General features: G+C 38.7%; 1 protein-coding gene across 2 annotated transcripts in view; it reads right to left on the bottom strand.

Moving 5' to 3' along the window:
- The window catches only part of PIEZO2 (piezo type mechanosensitive ion channel component 2), a 441,806-nt gene that overhangs the window by 97,078 nt on the left and 326,792 nt on the right, over positions 1 to 17,936 (bottom strand). For both annotated transcript variants that reach the window (XM_049112945.1, XM_049112946.1), the window contains exons 12-17: positions 15,286 to 15,434; positions 12,079 to 12,309; positions 8,496 to 8,619; positions 7,113 to 7,390; positions 5,902 to 6,050; positions 3,639 to 3,812 (exon numbers count right to left, since the gene is read on the bottom strand). In XM_049112945.1, coding sequence (XP_048968902.1) covers positions 3,639 to 3,812; positions 5,902 to 6,050; positions 7,113 to 7,390; positions 8,496 to 8,619; positions 12,079 to 12,309; positions 15,286 to 15,434 — 1,105 coding nt within the window. The remainder of the gene's footprint in view (positions 1 to 3,638; positions 3,813 to 5,901; positions 6,051 to 7,112; positions 7,391 to 8,495; positions 8,620 to 12,078; positions 12,310 to 15,285; positions 15,435 to 17,936) is intronic.

The following is a 17,936-nucleotide window of genomic DNA, read 5'->3' on the forward strand; positions in this document are numbered from 1 at the left end:
GAGATTGTTAGAGGGGAAAGAGGTAGATTGTCTTGCAAGCTTTAAGTCGTCAGGTGTGTGGTCATTGACACTTCGATGCATGAAGACAAGTCAGGGCAGCAAGATTTAAGAACAATGTGAAATTAGACATATTCAAGAAAAATGCTTGAAGATAACAAGTTGCTCCCTGCTTCTTGCCCTCCCCATCTCACACACTTTGCTAAAATTTTTTAAGGTTTCAATTTTCAGAGCACAGTTATCAAATAAAATACCATCTAAAAGATTGATTCTTGCTCCTTTCCCCAAATTAAAAAAAAATGAAATCCTACTAAGTAACCATATGCAACATATTGTTTTCTAAATTGTATAAGACTAAAGTTAAAAAAAAAAGTCATTTTGTTTCTATATGCATCCCAATACTCTCTAAAACAAAGGATGGACAAATTGCAGGGATGAATATTTAAATACATGATGGATATTTAGTACATTAGTATTAAATATATATTTTATAGTAGACTATAGTTATGTTATAATATTATATAGTTTAACAATATATAAATGAAATAATATTCCTGAGAACACCTTCTAGAAATAAGTTTTCTTCTCTCATGATGTATATCAAAACTTTTTCTAAATGCTAACTTTATAAATTCTCAAAGGCTAACCACAATGAATTCTTCTTCAAACACAAGTGACATTTGCCCACACGATCTTTTATGTGTGCATAAAAACATGGCACACACAAACAGTGGACAAAACTGGAAAAGAACAGGTGGATATTTACAGAAACAGCAGTAATGGAATCAACGTAAGGAATACAATGAATCAATTATTCCCTATTTGTGGGCCATGTTTTGTAAAGCACCTCCTAAGGAGGTGGGAGCAGAGAAGGCAAAGCATGACAGTCTAACCCAACTCTGTGAATATTTCTTTTTCTTCATAATTTTTATCATAATGTGGTCACTTATTAGGGCTCCAAGGACAAAAAATACTGCGAGGTGAAAACTATTAGTAAGGAAAAGTCCAGCATGGGAACAAGTTGCTTAAAAATGATGGGATATGTATCGTACCTTCAAAGTTAAAATTTGGGGACTATATGAAACTGTTGCAGGAAATCCCAAAACACCAAACTTGAGTTTGAACTGAACTTTCAGATCCTAGAAAACTGTATCTCAAAGAACTGAAAATGAAATCCCATATTCCTAACTTCTTTAGAAAGCTGGCCTTATGTAATCTCTCGTCATTCTACGTTGTCTTGGAAAATTAACTGCTTCAGGTCATGCTCAGGGCTAAGCCATGGCCATGAGGAAGGCAAGCAATGACCTCAAATGGCTACAGATCATTTAGATCTTCTTTCTTCTCTTGCCAGGGCATGGAGGATGAGGGCTGTAAGTGGAGCAGCCATGGAAACAGGGAGAAAACATCTCCACATGACACTGCAGTCCTTCCCCAGAACCTACATAATTAAATAATGTTCTAAATGCTTCCAAGGAACTCTGAGGAACAAATTCAGTTTTCATGTACCCTAGGTCTCAAAAATTGTGACTCTTTTGGGCTGGTGCCATCTTTGTTGAGCTGCATGGTCTTCTGCAAAACTGGTCCTGAAAATCTCTATTTTCCAAATATTTTCCAAATATTTCTATTTGGTTGTGTGGTATTGGATTCAAAGGTACGATAGGAAGAACAAGGGCAGGAGAAAGCTCCTACATTCTGGGAGAGCTTTGCATGAGGAGAAAATAGAGATTCAAGGGAAGAAAGGCATTTGGAAGAAAAAAATTAAAAGTATCATTAACAACCACCAATCATTACATTTCTTTTATAAGCATGCAGATATAGTTTGCGGGCCAACAGGTTTTTCTTGATTATTGAATATGACTTTTTGAACATAATGAATTTATAATGATACAAAGTATGTCTTCTTGTCAGAGTTGAATATCAAATACTAATTTTATCCCCAGCTTTTGCAAGCAATGTCAAGAAAGTCATCAAAAATACTTTTACTGGGCAGCCCGGGTGACTCAGCGGTGTAGCTCTGCCTTCAGCTCAGGGCCTGGTCCTGGAGTCCTGGGATCGAGTCCCACAGTCCCTCAGGCTCCCTGCATAGAGCCTGCTTCTCTTCCTCTGCCTGTGTCTCTGCCCACCGACCCCCCCTCTGTGTGTCTCTCATGAATAAATAAATAAAATCTTTAAAAAAATACTTTTACTAATTATTGATAAATCTCACTTTCCTGTGCCCGCACTGTGTTTGGAAGCTTTTAACCTTAGGGTGACTTCTGCTGCTAACAAGTTTGCCTCAAAGTAATCTCTCCCAGGGGGCTCCTGTCTTCTAATAACTACCTTATTTTTCCTAATGTTTGATTATCACTGAGGACAGCTACTGATGCCATCTGTGCCCTCTCCCTGCCAGGGCGTTAGGAAGAGACAAGTTTTCACTGAGCTTGCTTACTGATGGTGGCGAGACAGGATAAGAAATCATGATTGCTTGATACTTTGGGATTCTACTGGTTGGGAGCCATTCACAGCCTGAAGGTCATCTGGAGCATACTCAGAATGAAAAGGAAAGGTAAACCGGGTTCAACAAAACACAATATGGAAAATGAATCCGCTGGATGTAAATAAATAGAGATTAGAAAATGGTTTTCATCATCAAATAAGAGTTTTGGAGTTATCTGCGACTCCAGTTCCACTATAGCAGAAAATCGAATGCTTGGTAGTTCATAGACTGTCTGAGCTGAAATACAACTTCTCTTCCTTTGCTGTACTACTCATTGTTTCCCTTCAAAAAGAGTTCAGAAGGAATTCTAAAGGACGAGAGGGGATTGGTGGCTATCATCTGCAGTCCTTCCATATAGCCCTTTGCTCTCCTGGTTCCTTAACAAGGATTTTTCCAGGAACTGAACTATGGACTAAATCTGAAGCAAAGAGGAAAATCAGATCAGTATGAACATTCATTAGAAGAATGCTTGAAATTTCCCTGTGAGGGACCAGACTGTGAGATTTGTGATAAATCCAGTGGTGGTTTCAACACACATGAGCTGGGAGAGAGCTATCTCATCTGTTGCTTATAAACAATTTATATTTATTGATAAGAAGACAACAGAGAGCTGATAAAGGCAAACACTGTCTTCATTTTATTTCCTTACACGTTATTCTTACTACTATTAGATTGCAGATTCTAGCATTTTTGCTGTAGTTCTTCATTTCCAGAGTGGAAGGGAAAGCTCTTCACATCACATTTTGCTTTGCTCTCACTTCTTAACTGGCTGTTAGCACCATAGAGAACTCATCCTCTGAATCAGCCAGATTTTGTAAATGTTTTAAAAACACATTACGGGCCCAGATACAAAATCTCCATCACCAACTCTAAAGAATTTGCATCTGAGCAGCTCTTCTAAATCTACTCACGCGATCAAGATCACTTTGCATTAACCAGTCATGAGTCACTACGTATTGTTTCAGAAGCTCATAAAACACTCCATATTTTTTTCTCATTTCTTTTTCTGCATTCACAGCTTGGTGCTCAGGGAAAGCTCAAGGTTTCCTACCTTGAGTTATTGGCTCTACCTTAGTTATTGGCTTCCTACAGGGGACCCAGCTGAGGTGAGGAATCAAAGCTGTCCCCCCAGATCAAGAGGCTTGTGCTTCTTGCGAGCACTCACCTGTAGATGGCGCTGTCTTCCTTGCTGGGAATGGATTTCAGGTCTGTGAGTTCCAGGAACCTATCGTGGAAGTAGTGAAGGTGTAAAATGCACACCAGCAGAAAGGAGGTTGGGATGAATATGCGAGTGAATAGCTCTGCCACGGTAAACTGTTTTAAGCCAAGATCCTCAAGCCTGTAAAATAGAACAAAACAAAACAAAAATCAAGCGCCTTTCTTAGGCAATGAGGGCACATTCTTTTCACTCTAAATTCCATCACAGTCCTTCACTGGCCTCAGTTATACCATTTCTTGCATTCTCCCATTTCTTTCCTCTCTCTCATGCATTCGCTTCGGTTTTGTCTCCATCAGTCCGACTGACCTGCTCTTACAGTGGTCAGTAACAACTTCAATATTGCCAAACTCAATGGCTGCTTCTCTGTCTTTACTTCTGCCTCTAGTCCTTCTTGAAACAATCCTGGTCCTGGTGTTGCCACACTGTCCTGGCTTTTCTCTTCTGTTGCTGTCTCCTCCTTTTTTAATTGGACCTCCAGATGTGAAACAGCCTCAGATTCATTCAGTGTTGAGTCTTTTATCCAGGTTATCTCACAAGTCCGCGGGGATTTATACACTGTCTTAATGCCAAGGACTCACGTGTGCATTTACAGCTCAGGCTTCTCCTGTGGACTCTCGTGCCCAAATGTCTACCAGGGGTTGTTGTTGTTTTTTTCTCTCTCACAATTATTGTATATTTAGGGTCTTCCAAACAGTACTCTTGATTTCCAGTTTTGCTCAGCCACACTGTTGTCCACCCCGGACCCCACTTGAGTTGTCTCTGATACAATCGTCTACACATGTGCCAAATTCTGAAATAAGGAAGTCTTTCTTTCTTTGCCTTGGCATTGCATTCCTCCACTCTTTCTTCAGTCTCCTAAACATCCCTTAAAACTGCCTACTTCTGTTACCCATCTCTGTAACACTTGCTCTGGATGAAACCACCATAAATTCTCATAGGACGTGTTGCTGGTGACCCCGCCTCATGGTTTCTACTCTTGCTTTCTGACAGCACCTTTTTTTTTTTTTCAGCCAGTCAAGGGTTCTTTAAAGACTAAAAATTTTCACTAAGAATAAGATGCCAACATCACTACCTACAAGCCATGCATATCCTGGGTGCCTGGCTCCATTCTCCACCTCTGCTCCATCCACTGTCCCCCTTGCTCCTAGCAGGTGAACCTTCATCTGCTTCCTCGTTGGCACCAAACTCAGTCTTGTCTGAGGATCTTCACAGTTGCTGCTGTCTTTGCCTGGGATGCTTTTCCTCACCTCAACTCCCAACTCACACACTTCTCTTAAGGCCAGCCCTTCAGGTGGAGTTTAAATGTCACCTCCTCAGGGAAGCTTGCCCTGACCACTCCGTTTATAGTTTGTATTCTGCACTATTCACTACCTCTGTCTGTTTCCTTTATAGTCTTGCCACAATTTGTAATTAATTTATTTGCACAGTAAGTAGAGTTTTTTGGTTTTTTGTCTCCTCCACTGGAATATAAACTCTGGCAGTACTTAGACTCTCTCTTGCTTCCTGTTGTGTACCCAGGCAGAGTCAGTGTCTGGCATGTGAGAGGAGGCATTTGGTAAATATTTGTTGAATGAATGTTATAGTCATGTTAGCCTAGCTACATGGTGAGCCTTTCCTTTTAAGCTTTTCTCTTAGCCACCTCAGCAGGCTTCATTTAGTTCTATGTCCAGTTCTAGTTACTAGTTTAAGAAGTTGGTGGCAGCAAATCAGAAAAGGATATAGTACATGCGCAGATCTATTACACACACAGAAACAATTATTTCATCTGCATTAGTCTATTAGCACTTTTTCTATGGCATCAAGTGCTCCTTAGAATCTTAGTACCAGCCACATACATGAGGAGAGACCGCTGCTTTATATTATGAGCCTATGAATCGACTGAACTGTTGAACAGAGCTTCAATTTGGAAAGTAGAAGGCATGATTGGCTGAGCAGTAAGCAGGTATTTCACATGAAACAGACATTTTAAAAAGTTATTTCATCAAAATGGGGCAGAAAATGCACTTTTAAATCAGTATTCATTAGGTACGTACTGTATGTGTCAAGCCCACGGCTCAGCAGGAAGACCATGAAATGATCTGTTCTCAAGGAACTGATAGACACCGATGACATCATGTTATACCAAAACCTTCTAAAGATGTCTGAACAATATGCATGCAAGTCTTCACTCTGTTACTTTTACAGCCCATTTTTACACCAAACTGCTTACTTTTCTTTTTTCAATCCCGTCATATTTTGCCACAGGCCTGGGAAATTCTCGAACTGATATGTGTATATAAAGATAAGCACCAGCATAGTGTAGATAACTACAGACATCCAAAAATATTTTAGGATTCGCCTCCACCATTCATAGTGCACCTGTGAATCAGATGTTGAAAAACAAACAAGAAAAAAGAATTGATTAAAAAATATAACCTTACAAAAATCATCACTTGTCATTTATTCAAGTATGACAAGTGATATTTACAAATACTTGAAAATCAAATCTATTTCATGTTTTGTGTTTGAGGATCTATTCCTCGTAGAGTCAGTTGGATCTGGATCAGAATCTCTCAGTATAACCAGAGTTGCTAACTACACCTTTGGGTAATTCGCTGGACCATTCTGAGCTTCTGTTTCTTCTTCTGTAAGTACCTACTTTGAGACCTGGTATAAGGATGAAATCATAATATTTATAAGGCTCTCGGCACACGACCTAGTCTATAGGAGGCATTCAAGCAATGATATGGTAGATGTTGTCATCATGGTAGTTACTGTTGGGAGAAAAAATGTCTCCGTTTTGAAATTCCAGTATTTAAAAGTATTGAGATACTTTTATTTCTATGGGTGAATTATTGTAGTTGCTTGACTTGTTCTGTTGGTTGCCTGCAAGAATAGTGTACTGCGGCACTTGTTTCTATCACCAAGCTACAATTTTTCTGTGACTTAAGACTGAATTTGTAGAGAGGCCAATTCATCTCAGTAGAATCTTTTATAAATTCTAATTAATAAAATACTAAAACAGTTGATGCATTATGCACACACACACACACACACACAAGGTTTTCTGATTCTAAAGTCTGAAGTACAAGTAACTGGGTATCAACCCATATTTTAGATTATCCAGCCACTGTTCTTAAATTACTATTCAAAATTTAAAAATTATACAGATGTTTTTCTTTATCAAAAGTTTGTGAAAAACTCATTAACTTGTTTGTTTTTTGTTTTACTTTTTATGACCCCTAAATTTTAAAATAATGGATAAGCTGAAGTCATTTCGCATTTTAGGCCTTCTAAGTTTGTAATGTTTTAACTGCATTGATCACTTTATGTAATATGTTCATGGGATTATAGTAATTTAGAATCTTGTCAAAGGAAGATTGCACATGCTCCCGGGATGTCTACAAGAATAAAATAAACAGAGGACAATCATTTACCCACCTGATACAAGGCCACACAGAACAGAAACAGCACCATGTAGATGATTTTGTACATCACAATTTTACCCTCGAAGCTGACGAAGAAGAACATTCCTCCACAGACGTAGATCCAGTACTTGATGAACATGGCCACCACCAAATTGCCCAGCACTTTCATGATGTCCTGGTCATCATCTTCTTCCATTTCCTCTTCCTTCCTTCTCTCTTGCTTCTCTTCTTTGGGTTCGTCTTCCTCCTTCTCTCCGGCATCTCCTTCCATTTGTATATCTTGCTCATCATCTTCAAAATAGAAGACTGTGCTGTTAGACTTAGCTGGTTCCCTGCCCAGAGCCACACTCCTACTGGGTGTTGTATGTCGGACATGGAAGCACAACATAAAAGTGTTACTATGTGATTTGAATGATTTTGGGCTGTTCCAGTAAACAAGGCAGCATGTAGAGCTAATCATAATCAATGTATATAACCTTCATGAAATATATTTAAAAGAAATAAACCTGGTAATATATTATGCTAACCTTTTTATAATACCTAATTTCATTTTTAGTATCCAATGACACTTTTAAGTACTGCAGGATCTAGAAAAATTAAGTTCACTGGTTTTGTTTTCCACAGTTTTAGCTACCTGAGGTCAACCATCGTCTAGAAGCAGATGATTCTCCTCCTGACATATCGTCAGGTGAATAATAGCCTAACACCATGTCACCTGCCTATGTTATTCACTTCCTCTCATCACGTGGACATTTTCTCATCTCATAGCATCCCTAGAAGGCTGAGTATAGCATGAGAAGATATTTTGAGAGAGAGCGAGATGACATTCACATAATTTTTATTACCATGTATTATAATTGTTCTATCTTATTATTAGTTGTTTGCATCATACTGTATTGAGTTTATAAATTAAACTTTATCATAGACATGTATAGGAAACAACATAGTATCTTTAGGGTCCAATACTATCTGCAGTGTCAGACATCCACTGGGGTCGTGTAACACACCCCTTATGAATAAGGAATCCCCCATACATACAATCACACAAATGAAAATGGATCTATCAGTTTCAAATTCTGATTGTTTCATGGCTCTGAAAGTGTGATCTTGAATAAATCATTTAACTTCTCTGAGCCTGTTTCTTCTTCCCTTAAGTGGGAATCAGTTTTGTGAGGACTGAATGACAGCACATTTTCAAAAGCTTCTTATAAGCTCCCACATGCACACTAAATTGTTCGGATGGGAGCCCTGTTTTTTTATTATTATTATTTTTTAATTGCTCCATGTTAATGTTCAGCTTTATCTGATCTGAAGCATAGAAGTTTTCTGATGTATTGGGGATGCTCCCTCTCTGTACTTTTGCTGAGTATAAAAATCTCCGGTCATACTAATTTACCTTTTTCTTCATTTTCCTGACTTCCAATTTTGACCTCAGATAAAAGAGCTTCCTTTTCTTGAAGAGCTTTTTGCTCTGTGAGGTGCTGCCTCAGCAATAGCCAAAAAGTAATGGTGAAAAGTATCTGAAAGTAGAGAATTAGCAAAAACAAGAATTAAGCCACCCATTTGAAGTGTAAATAAAATTCAACATATACAATGTTTTCTCCACATTTCAATGGAAACACAGTAAATAAGTCTTTCTATTTGAGACAGAGTCGGGAGCCCACTAGATTTTACCTGAAGGTCACTGGCTTTTAAATCTCATTTGCTAAAGACACAAGCAGGCGTGTTGAGGGCCCAGGGAAGGTGTCCCGACAGTCCAAACTACTTCCATCTGGGCCGGAAATCAGCTTTGGCAATTGATCTCCCTGGAGGTGCTAGTCCTTGATTTCCTGTCCTGACTGTGACATAAGCACAATTGTAACAGGAAGACATATTTCTTCCATAATGCTTGCTGACTCTGCAATGTTCCTTCTTATGAAGAATTCCACAGATGGGAAAAAGAACATTTCATCCCGGAAAACAGAACCTGTTAATATCCCATTCATCTCCCAAAGCTGAAGAAGAATTGTTCTAGGCGTCCATACTAGTATATTAAGATTTTGTTGAAAGCTAGGAAAAAAAAAAAGCTGATGTCTTTGGGGAGCTGCTCCTTCAGGGAATATAGGACCTGGCACATAGTAGTTGTTTTCTACTAGCTTTATTAAAATACAATTTACATGCCCTACAATTTGCCCATTTAGAATGGGCAACTCAGTGCTTTTCGGTAAATTCATAGAGTTGTGAAACCAACACTGCAATCAATTGCCGAATATTTTCATCATCCCCAAAGAAGCCCCAGAGCAGTCACCCCATTCCTGCCCACCTCAGTCCTGGCCAACCACCAATTTACTTTCTATCTCTGGAGACTGCCTAATCTGGGCATTTTACATAGTGGAATTGCTTAAGATACATTCTTTTGTCAGTGGCTTCTTTTATTTGGCATAATGTTTTCAAGGGTTATTCATATTGTAACCTGTACTGACACATCACTTCTCTTTGTTCCTTGATAATATTCCATTGTATGGACAGAAAACATTTCATTTCTCAGTTGATGGGCATTTAGGTTGTTACATTTTTTGAGACCACTCTGAAAAACTGCTATGAGTATTCATGTACAGGTTTTTGTGTGGAAATAGGTTTTCAGTTCTCTTGGGTTTAATACCTAGGAGTAGAATTGCTGGATCTTACGGCAATTCTATTTTTAACCTTTTGAGGCACTGACAGGGCATTTTCCAAAGTGGCTACAGCATTTTTCATGCCTCCCAAGCAGTGTAGGGGTTCCAGTTTCTCCACCTCCTCATTAATACTTACTATGATTTGGCTTTTTGATTCTAGCTATCCTGGTGAGTGTGAAGTGGCATCTCATTGTGGTTCATAGGAGGATTTTAATAAATATTTGCCAAAGAAATGAAAAATAGGCAAATGGGTCAATTTCACTTAGAATAACTGCCCACTTAACAATCCATAAATAGCCACTTCTCCTTTGCCTACAGCATAAATCAGACCTAGTAAGTCTTGGACAACAGGTTTAGGGCCTAAAGAAGTAGAGAACCAGAGTGCCTACATTTCTGAAAACCTGGCACTAAACTTATGGAAGTCACAACAAATTGAACTATAGCTGCAAGGTGGGAAAGAAATCTGTTTCTCTAATGCATGTCTTATAGAGCCTAGGAATACGTGGGGGCAGATGAGACACCTGTCCTGGAAAAGGTGATTTACAAGCCAGGTTTGGAAGGCATGGTTGATGTAGTTTGATGGAATGGGAAAGACACTCTAGCAGCTGATGGGTGCTACCAAGGATCTGAGTCTGGCTCCCCCAGAGTGGTCAGACCTCTGAGGACCCGGAGCATATTCTTTCCTTCTCTTATTTTCCATCACAGTGACCCTTTCATACTCTGCAAACAATACTTTGTACTTTGTACAAGTACTTTGACATTGTACTTTGACAATGTACTTTGAGAATGTACAAAGATGTGTACTTCGATGAATATCACTGTGATAGAGACTTTATGGTCTTGGGTTGTGTTGTTATCTATGATAAATTCTTGTTTTGTTTTGTTTAGGCTTCTGGGTACATTAAAATATAAGTGCAGACCCTACTTTCCCCAGAATGACACTGTTTTTTTTTTTTTACAAGTAATACATTTATTTCTTCAAAAATGTCCCCCACCCCAAGAGCTATTCATTTTAGATTAGACAGGAAGTAGTTCAACCAGTTAGCTGGCATCCATTTTCAGATATCTCTTCCATATCCTGAAGAGGACTGAAATGGATTTGCATAGTCAAAAGATGAGGTTTTGAATTTCTTTTATAAAGAAAAGGCTAACTTACCAGTTTTGGGTGTGTGTTTGAGTGGAAGTTCAGGGAGGGAGAGGAGAGGGAAGAGTGTGAGACAAAGGTGACTTGTTGGTGAAAATATTCTGTGGGACTGTCAGCATGGAGTGGGGTTTGAGAGAGAAAGTGGGAGTATATAGGCATGAGAGTTTTGTATGAATAAATGAATAAATGAATGAGTGAAGTTGCTATGGTCTGTGAACACAGGGGATTATGATCTAATTTCTGTCATTACTATTTACCTGTTAGGAGTTTCTCTTTTACCCCAATAGCCTTCACCAAGTCTGTTAAGAGAACCAATCCTTGGTATCTACTAGCACCCCATTTATGCCTGGTTGCCTTGAATATGGGGTGTCTGGTAACCTGTAAAAACGTGCTTGCTCTCAGGGAAGATGGGTTTTGTGTGATGTAAATTAATGCCCCTTTCAGAGAGTGATTCTCTGCCTAGAAGAAAAAGGTGTTCAAGGCTCACTGAGTAATGACACGAGACCGCTTTCACAGTCTTAACACAAAGTCATCAGCACAGAGGGAATGTGTTTTTAGAGTCTGCCACTTTGTCCACAAAACAGAAAGGTTGGGTCTGAAGTAAAAACTATTAAAATGGACCATGAAAATAATGAGCACTGAAAGATCATGAACCTTGTTCCTAGGCATGAAGGCATATCATATAATCTCAGAAAGAAAAAAGGTAAGTGTCACACTTAATTTTTGCTGCCAACCGTGTTTTTTTTAAGACATGATTGAAGAAAAAAATGTTTTTTTTACTAATAATCAGTGAACACAGCAATGTGTTCAGCCTGTTTTGAAAACTGAGATCAAAGAAAATTCTCCAACCCTTGGATACATTTTACATGTATTTTCCTATTTCCCCATCTAATTTCTACTACACTGTAATTGACATTAAAATATAACAGACTATATTTTTCCTTTCAGTGGAAAGCGTTATTTTAAATAAAATATAAAATCATGGCATAATATTTATTCACGTTTAGATCATAAAGACCTCTAAGCAATATAAATTATTTCTCAGAGTTCTTAGTCTAGTCCTTTTTGTAAAGCACAGAATATTTGGAACCCATGTTAGCAAGTTTGTGATTGGATATGCTTATTATGGTTATTTTGGATTCGTCTCAATGTTTTGTTTTCTTGTTTTCCTATTCACTTACCTTCGAGGCAAGTTCTCCTGGCTCTTTCTTCTCTAAAAATCCTGGGACCTTTTTAATTTCGGGGAGTTCAAAACTCCATATATACTGTAGTATCAGCAACAGATTTCCATAGACAACCATGAAAGGAGAGCTTATCATGGCATATTTTCTTCTGTTGCGAATCATCCAAAGGGTGCATGACCAAATCAACAACACGAAAGTCAACCAGCTGTGATAGGTGATGCTCCAAGCCTCAAGGGAAAAGGGAAGGGACAATATAATGATGATCAGTACAATGTACAGTCCCCGCTCTGTTAGGTTACAAATTATCTAAGAGGAAAATGTCAATAACATTCAAATCAGGGAGAAGAGAGAGTGGTGAAACCATGGGGAGACATCCCAACCTGAGGCATAGGGATGACCTGAAGAGAAAACTTGATCTTGCTAAGAAGAAGGTGTGTCTTCAGCTTCTGCACATTCCAAACAATAACATCAAATTCATTTAAAGGCCAGACTCAGCTTCTGGCCTGTAAAGGGTAGGACTAAAAAGCCATCAGACTCATTGGACAAATGATTTATCTTCTTCCATTCACACTAAACTTTCAAAGAACCAGAAATGAATCTCAGAGGGCAGCTACCAGAACAATACATAAATCAGGCTCAACGGTATTATTAACTTCCAGAGATCTAGCCTTTCCTACCGATATCTCATACCTAATTTTTGTGAAAAGACCTTTAAAAATGTTTTCTAGATATGTTTGAGGCTATTAAAATCAATTGTATTCCTGAATATCACAAATTACCAAGAGTTAGATGGAAAGTCCAAAATGTTTGACAAGCAGAGTGGAACAGAGAAATATTTCCTCTCAGAAATTTGTAAATTTGTTCTAGAGGACACCTAGCTTTGTAAATGGTGAATTATTTAAAATTTTTGGTTGAAACATATGAAAAACATAAACTGGAAATTAAAATTGCTTTTATTAAAATTATATTAGTGACATAACTATTATCAAGTCTGAATTATTTTCATGTAAATATGATTTCTTGGAAATACTGTTTATCAAATTAGGTAACACTGAATGCTTTTGTATTTGCATTAAATTCACTATTAAATGCATTTATCTCAGTATGAAACGCAGATGTAACTGCCATTTTTTGTGTGTGATCCAGGAAAAAAATCACAGGTATTATAATTCCAGCAGATTCACACCCCCCCACCACTATTCTTAGGAAGGTGAGGGTGGAAGAGGAAGAAAAACAAGTTATGAGGATTTTTTTAAGCCTATTTTATTTATAGTGCCTAAGTCACATATATGCCTTTCAGTTACGGTAGTTGGGATACTTCTGCATTATGTTCAGTTTCCAGATTGTTTGATAGTTTAGTAAATTCATACTTTGTATTTTTGAATAAATGCATGTATCATTCTAACACATTTGGCTCCTCAGGACTGCCCTTTCTGTCTGTGATGAAAACTCTGCTGTAGTGGAGTGCTTCCTTGGAAGGCAGGCACTTTTAAAATATTAGTATTATGGCTCCACTAAAACAATGAAAATGGCACCAGACAAGGACATATCTTTAATGAAGGATCTCCTCTGTTATGCAGTTTTTACAATAGAGTTTTTCTACTAAGTAACAAAATGTGTATACCAAGTCTTTTTTTTTTTTTAGCTCTATTTCTTTACAAAAAAAAAAAAAAAAAAAGAGAGAGAGAGACCAAACTAGGGGTGGCAGGTGGTTCAGACAACTAAGCAACTGCCTTCAACTTGAGTCATGGTCTCAGGGTCGCTGCTTAGTGAGGAGCCTGCTTCTCCCTCTTTCTCTCCTTCTGCTTGTACTCTTTCTCTCTCTCAAATGAATAAATAAAATCTTTTTTTTTTTTTTAAAGAAGGACCAAGCTAAACAGGCTTATTTTTAGAAAAAAGAGAAGAAAGGTGTATATATACTCTTTTGGGTTCATAGTCAGAATTGTAAATTGTGTTTATATTTGATATTTTAAAATTAGAATTTTGTTGTAGTTTAAATTAGAAGTTGATATATCAAACATGTCAAAAAGTGTCCAAAGAACACAGAATTAATATTATTTAAAGAACAGAGTCTGCAATCACTAAATGAATCATCTTTAATTTCAAGGAACTTTCTCTTTGCCAGCTCTCTCTCTCAGATGTGCAATAGAAACTGAAGTTGACTTAACATGCAGGTGCAATTGGAAGACATCTTGAGAGAGTGTCTGGAGAAACTTTGTTTAGGCATCTTCTGTCTAGAGGTAGAAAATATTTTCATTTTTTATCACCAAAGTCGTCCATGGGATCTTGCCACTGACCACAAAATACGGAAGAGTTTTGTGTTAGATAAGTGTTAGGTTTCTCAAAAATAAATCCGTTTTCCCATACAAGCTTGTTTTTAGGAAGGTTACAAATTAGACTGTCTTTTATCTTCTATCTCTAGGCCAAAGGACTATTTTTTTGAAGCTGTGATGCCAGAGATGGAAGATGTACCTCAAAGTGAGTATAAACACACGTCAACTGAGTGCTTGCCATTGGAAAAGCTCTTGGGAACTCTGGTTGCTTGATGTTCAAATTGGTAAAAATTTATTGCAACTAAGATGGGGTAAAGTCTCACTCATATTAAGATAAGATGTGAAAAAAAAAGAAGAAAAAAAAAGAAAAAAAAGATAAGATGTGAATGTAACTCTCACTGTTTGAAGGAAATAAAAGCAGTCTATGTCAATCTTGGACACCACCATACCACACAGAGCCACTACACAGTAGATCCTCTTATTTTTAAATTTATTATTTTTTTTAAGAGAGGGAAAGAGAGTGGAGGCAGGGCAGAGGGAGAGAGGAAATCTTATGCAAGCTCCATGCCCAGTGCAGAGCCTGACATAGGGCTCAACCTCACAGTCCTGAGAACTTGATCTGAGCTGAAATCACGAGTTGGATACTTAACCAACATAGCTACCCAGGAGCACCTCCAATAGATCTTTTTAAACTGGCAAATTAGGAAACAGTCTCATTAGACAGGCTAATTTGAGAGAAATGTATTAATATTTTCAAGGAGGTTAAATAGAACAGAACATTATTTTGAAATCTGTAATATAAAGATCCCAAGAAAAATAACATAACCAACCAATCTGTGCCAAGGCACTAGGAAGATTAGATATTTGTGCCAGCCACGAGAGGTTAGTGGGGCATTTGTCAGGCATGCTGGATGTCCTCTCTCATACATACCATCATGGCAATAAGGGCACAGATGTAACTTTGCTTCATAATAAACTGGAACACGGAGACCATGGCATGAACTTTAACACTTCGTTTCTCCTCATGGCTCCTTTCCTCCTCAAATTCTTCCTTCTCGTCCTCTTCTTCCTCTTTCTTTTCTAGATGGAGAAATCATTTATACAACTTTATGCTAATAGGTGAATTCTTGATAAATGTCCCCAGCACTGCAGCACATATATCGTTTTACAAGAGACTTTTTTTTTTTTTACAAGAGACTTATTTAAGACATCAGATATTATTTTCAACTAACAAAGCCCTTAGAATGCCAACGGATTCAGGAAGTGGTGCGTGGTCAGTAATGGAATCCTGTGCTCAGAAATCCCAGAAAGAAAATTTCAATTTAAGAGGGTATGGAAGGTAGCCTCCAAGATGTTCCCAATGAATCCTACCTCCTGATGTTCATGCCTTTGTGTAGTCCTCTCCCCTTGAGTGTGAGTGGGACCTCTGATGAGCTGCTAACAAATAGGAGGGATGGAATGTGACTTCCAAGGTTATATTTAAAAAGACTGTGGCTCTAGCCTTGGGCCCTTTCTCTCATTTCTTGCTCATTCTGAGAGAAGCCAGCTACCATGTTGTGAACTGCCCTAAGAAGAGGTCCAGGTGGCAAGGAACTGGTGTCTCTGGTGAGCAGGCAACAAGAGCTTGAGGCCAGGCAGTAACTACACGAGTGGGCGTGAAAGCAGATTCTCTTCAGGTAAGCCATCAGATGAGACCACAGCCCAAGCCAGCAGCTTATCTACGACCTAATGAGAGACCTTGAGCCAGAGAAGCACATCTTAGCCACACCCAATTCCTGCCCCCACAGAAACTGTGATACTAAATGTTTTAAGTCACTAAGTTAGGGAGTAATTTGTTATTCAGTAATAGATAACTAATACAAACACTATCTGGAATATGGATAGTGAAGGTACAGGAAGCCAACCAACCAACCAACCAACCACTTTCCTGGTGTGAGCTCAGTAGCCCATGGTTTCCTTTTAGGTCATTCAGAGGCAGAATAGTTATACTAAGGATAGAATTATCACATTAAAAGCAAGAGAAAGTGTGGAGGGCTGAGGAGAGAAGGACCAGCAATAGGAAAGTCCTGGCATAGGGGTGAAAGAAGGATCCTCCTCAAGATCCTCTCCCACATGTCAGGAAAACTAATCTGATTTATGAGATGAAGTAATGAATGACACACTTATGTGAAATGTCCTTTCTGTCCTGTTTGAATTAAATGGGCTGCATGTAAGTGGGTTGCATCAGGGAGTTGCTCTGCACCATGAAAAGAAAACAAACCACTGAAAAACCAGTGACCATCATACTGCTGTGCACAAGCTCCAGAAGCAAGCCTCTAAGTGAGGTTGGTGGTATCTCCTCGTGCAGACACCTGCTACCTTCCATCCCCTCAGTGTTAGGGACTGGGGTTTGAGAGGGCAAGTCCACAGATCCGAGACAATGTGGAAAAAACTGAATCTGATGGATTTTACAGCTCCTGGAGTGTTACTTCTGTGGTTGTGATGCTGTCTGCATAAACAGATTAGAATTAAAAAATGACTTTCCAGTTTTTGTTTTACCTTGGAAAGTTGAAGTTATGATGTGAATATGTGTGAGTTTGCCCTGTCAGTAGCCAAATTCTGTTCATTTTTTTTTTAATGTTAAGTCACATGTAAAGAAAAGATTACCTGGCTGTGACCCGAGAGTCTCAACCTTAAAAAGTCACAAATGCTGGTTCCTGGGCCTGCCCTTCATGATTCTGAAGAGCACACTTTAGAAAGTATGGTATTTCCTTGAGGCATTTAGTAAATGAAGATCTTGGTTTAAATCCAACTTACAAACTGAAACGCATGCATGTAGGAAGCAGAAATGGATAATTAACCCATGGAGTCCAGTGCTCCTTTGGAGATAGTAGGTGCCACCTGGGGCTAGGGGGATGGGCAAAGCTGCTGGGTTAGGGAACTGATCTCATTCTGACCTTACTGAGGCTGCGTAGTGTGACGTTATAACCCTTTGTGCTACTCAGCAGGTGCCAGGGCAGGAGCAACTGCAGGCCATACTGATACCTATGCAGAACACTGCAGTAGAATATGCTTGATAAAGAATTAAGAAAAAACACATTAAGCTTAATGCATCAATAACACAGGCTGGATAGTTGCTCAGTTGCTGGCCATTTGCTCAAGGTGGGATCATGTACAACAACTCTAGGTTTAATTCCATATAAACAGAAAAGTCCAGTAGAGTTTTATAGCCACTTTGCTGCCACCTGCATGTGCTCTGCCTCCCTCCCTGCCAAGAGTAAACTTTGTGAATTCTGTCTCTATGAATTGGTGACCAGCGAGGTCTCTGTCAGGGCAGTGACAACAGTGGTCAAGCCAACCGCTGCCTTGTAGAAATGAGGGGCCAGGGTTGCCAGAATATTCACATTCTTCAAGGGATTCCAGAAACTTCCATATCATAGTCAGAGCTGCACTTTTAAAATGTTGGTTGCTTTCTTTTTTTCGTTTTAGAAAATGCTGCAGAGGCCAACAGAAACAAAACCCAAGTCACAGTCACCAATTTGTCATCTCTAGTAACTGCCTGTTTTCCCTCAACATAATAAACTGAGACAAATGGGAATAAAG

The sequence above is a fragment of the Canis lupus genome, chromosome 7 (assembly GCF_003254725.2).
Source record: "Canis lupus dingo isolate Sandy chromosome 7, ASM325472v2, whole genome shotgun sequence".
Classification (NCBI taxonomy): domain Eukaryota; kingdom Metazoa; phylum Chordata; class Mammalia; order Carnivora; family Canidae; genus Canis; species Canis lupus.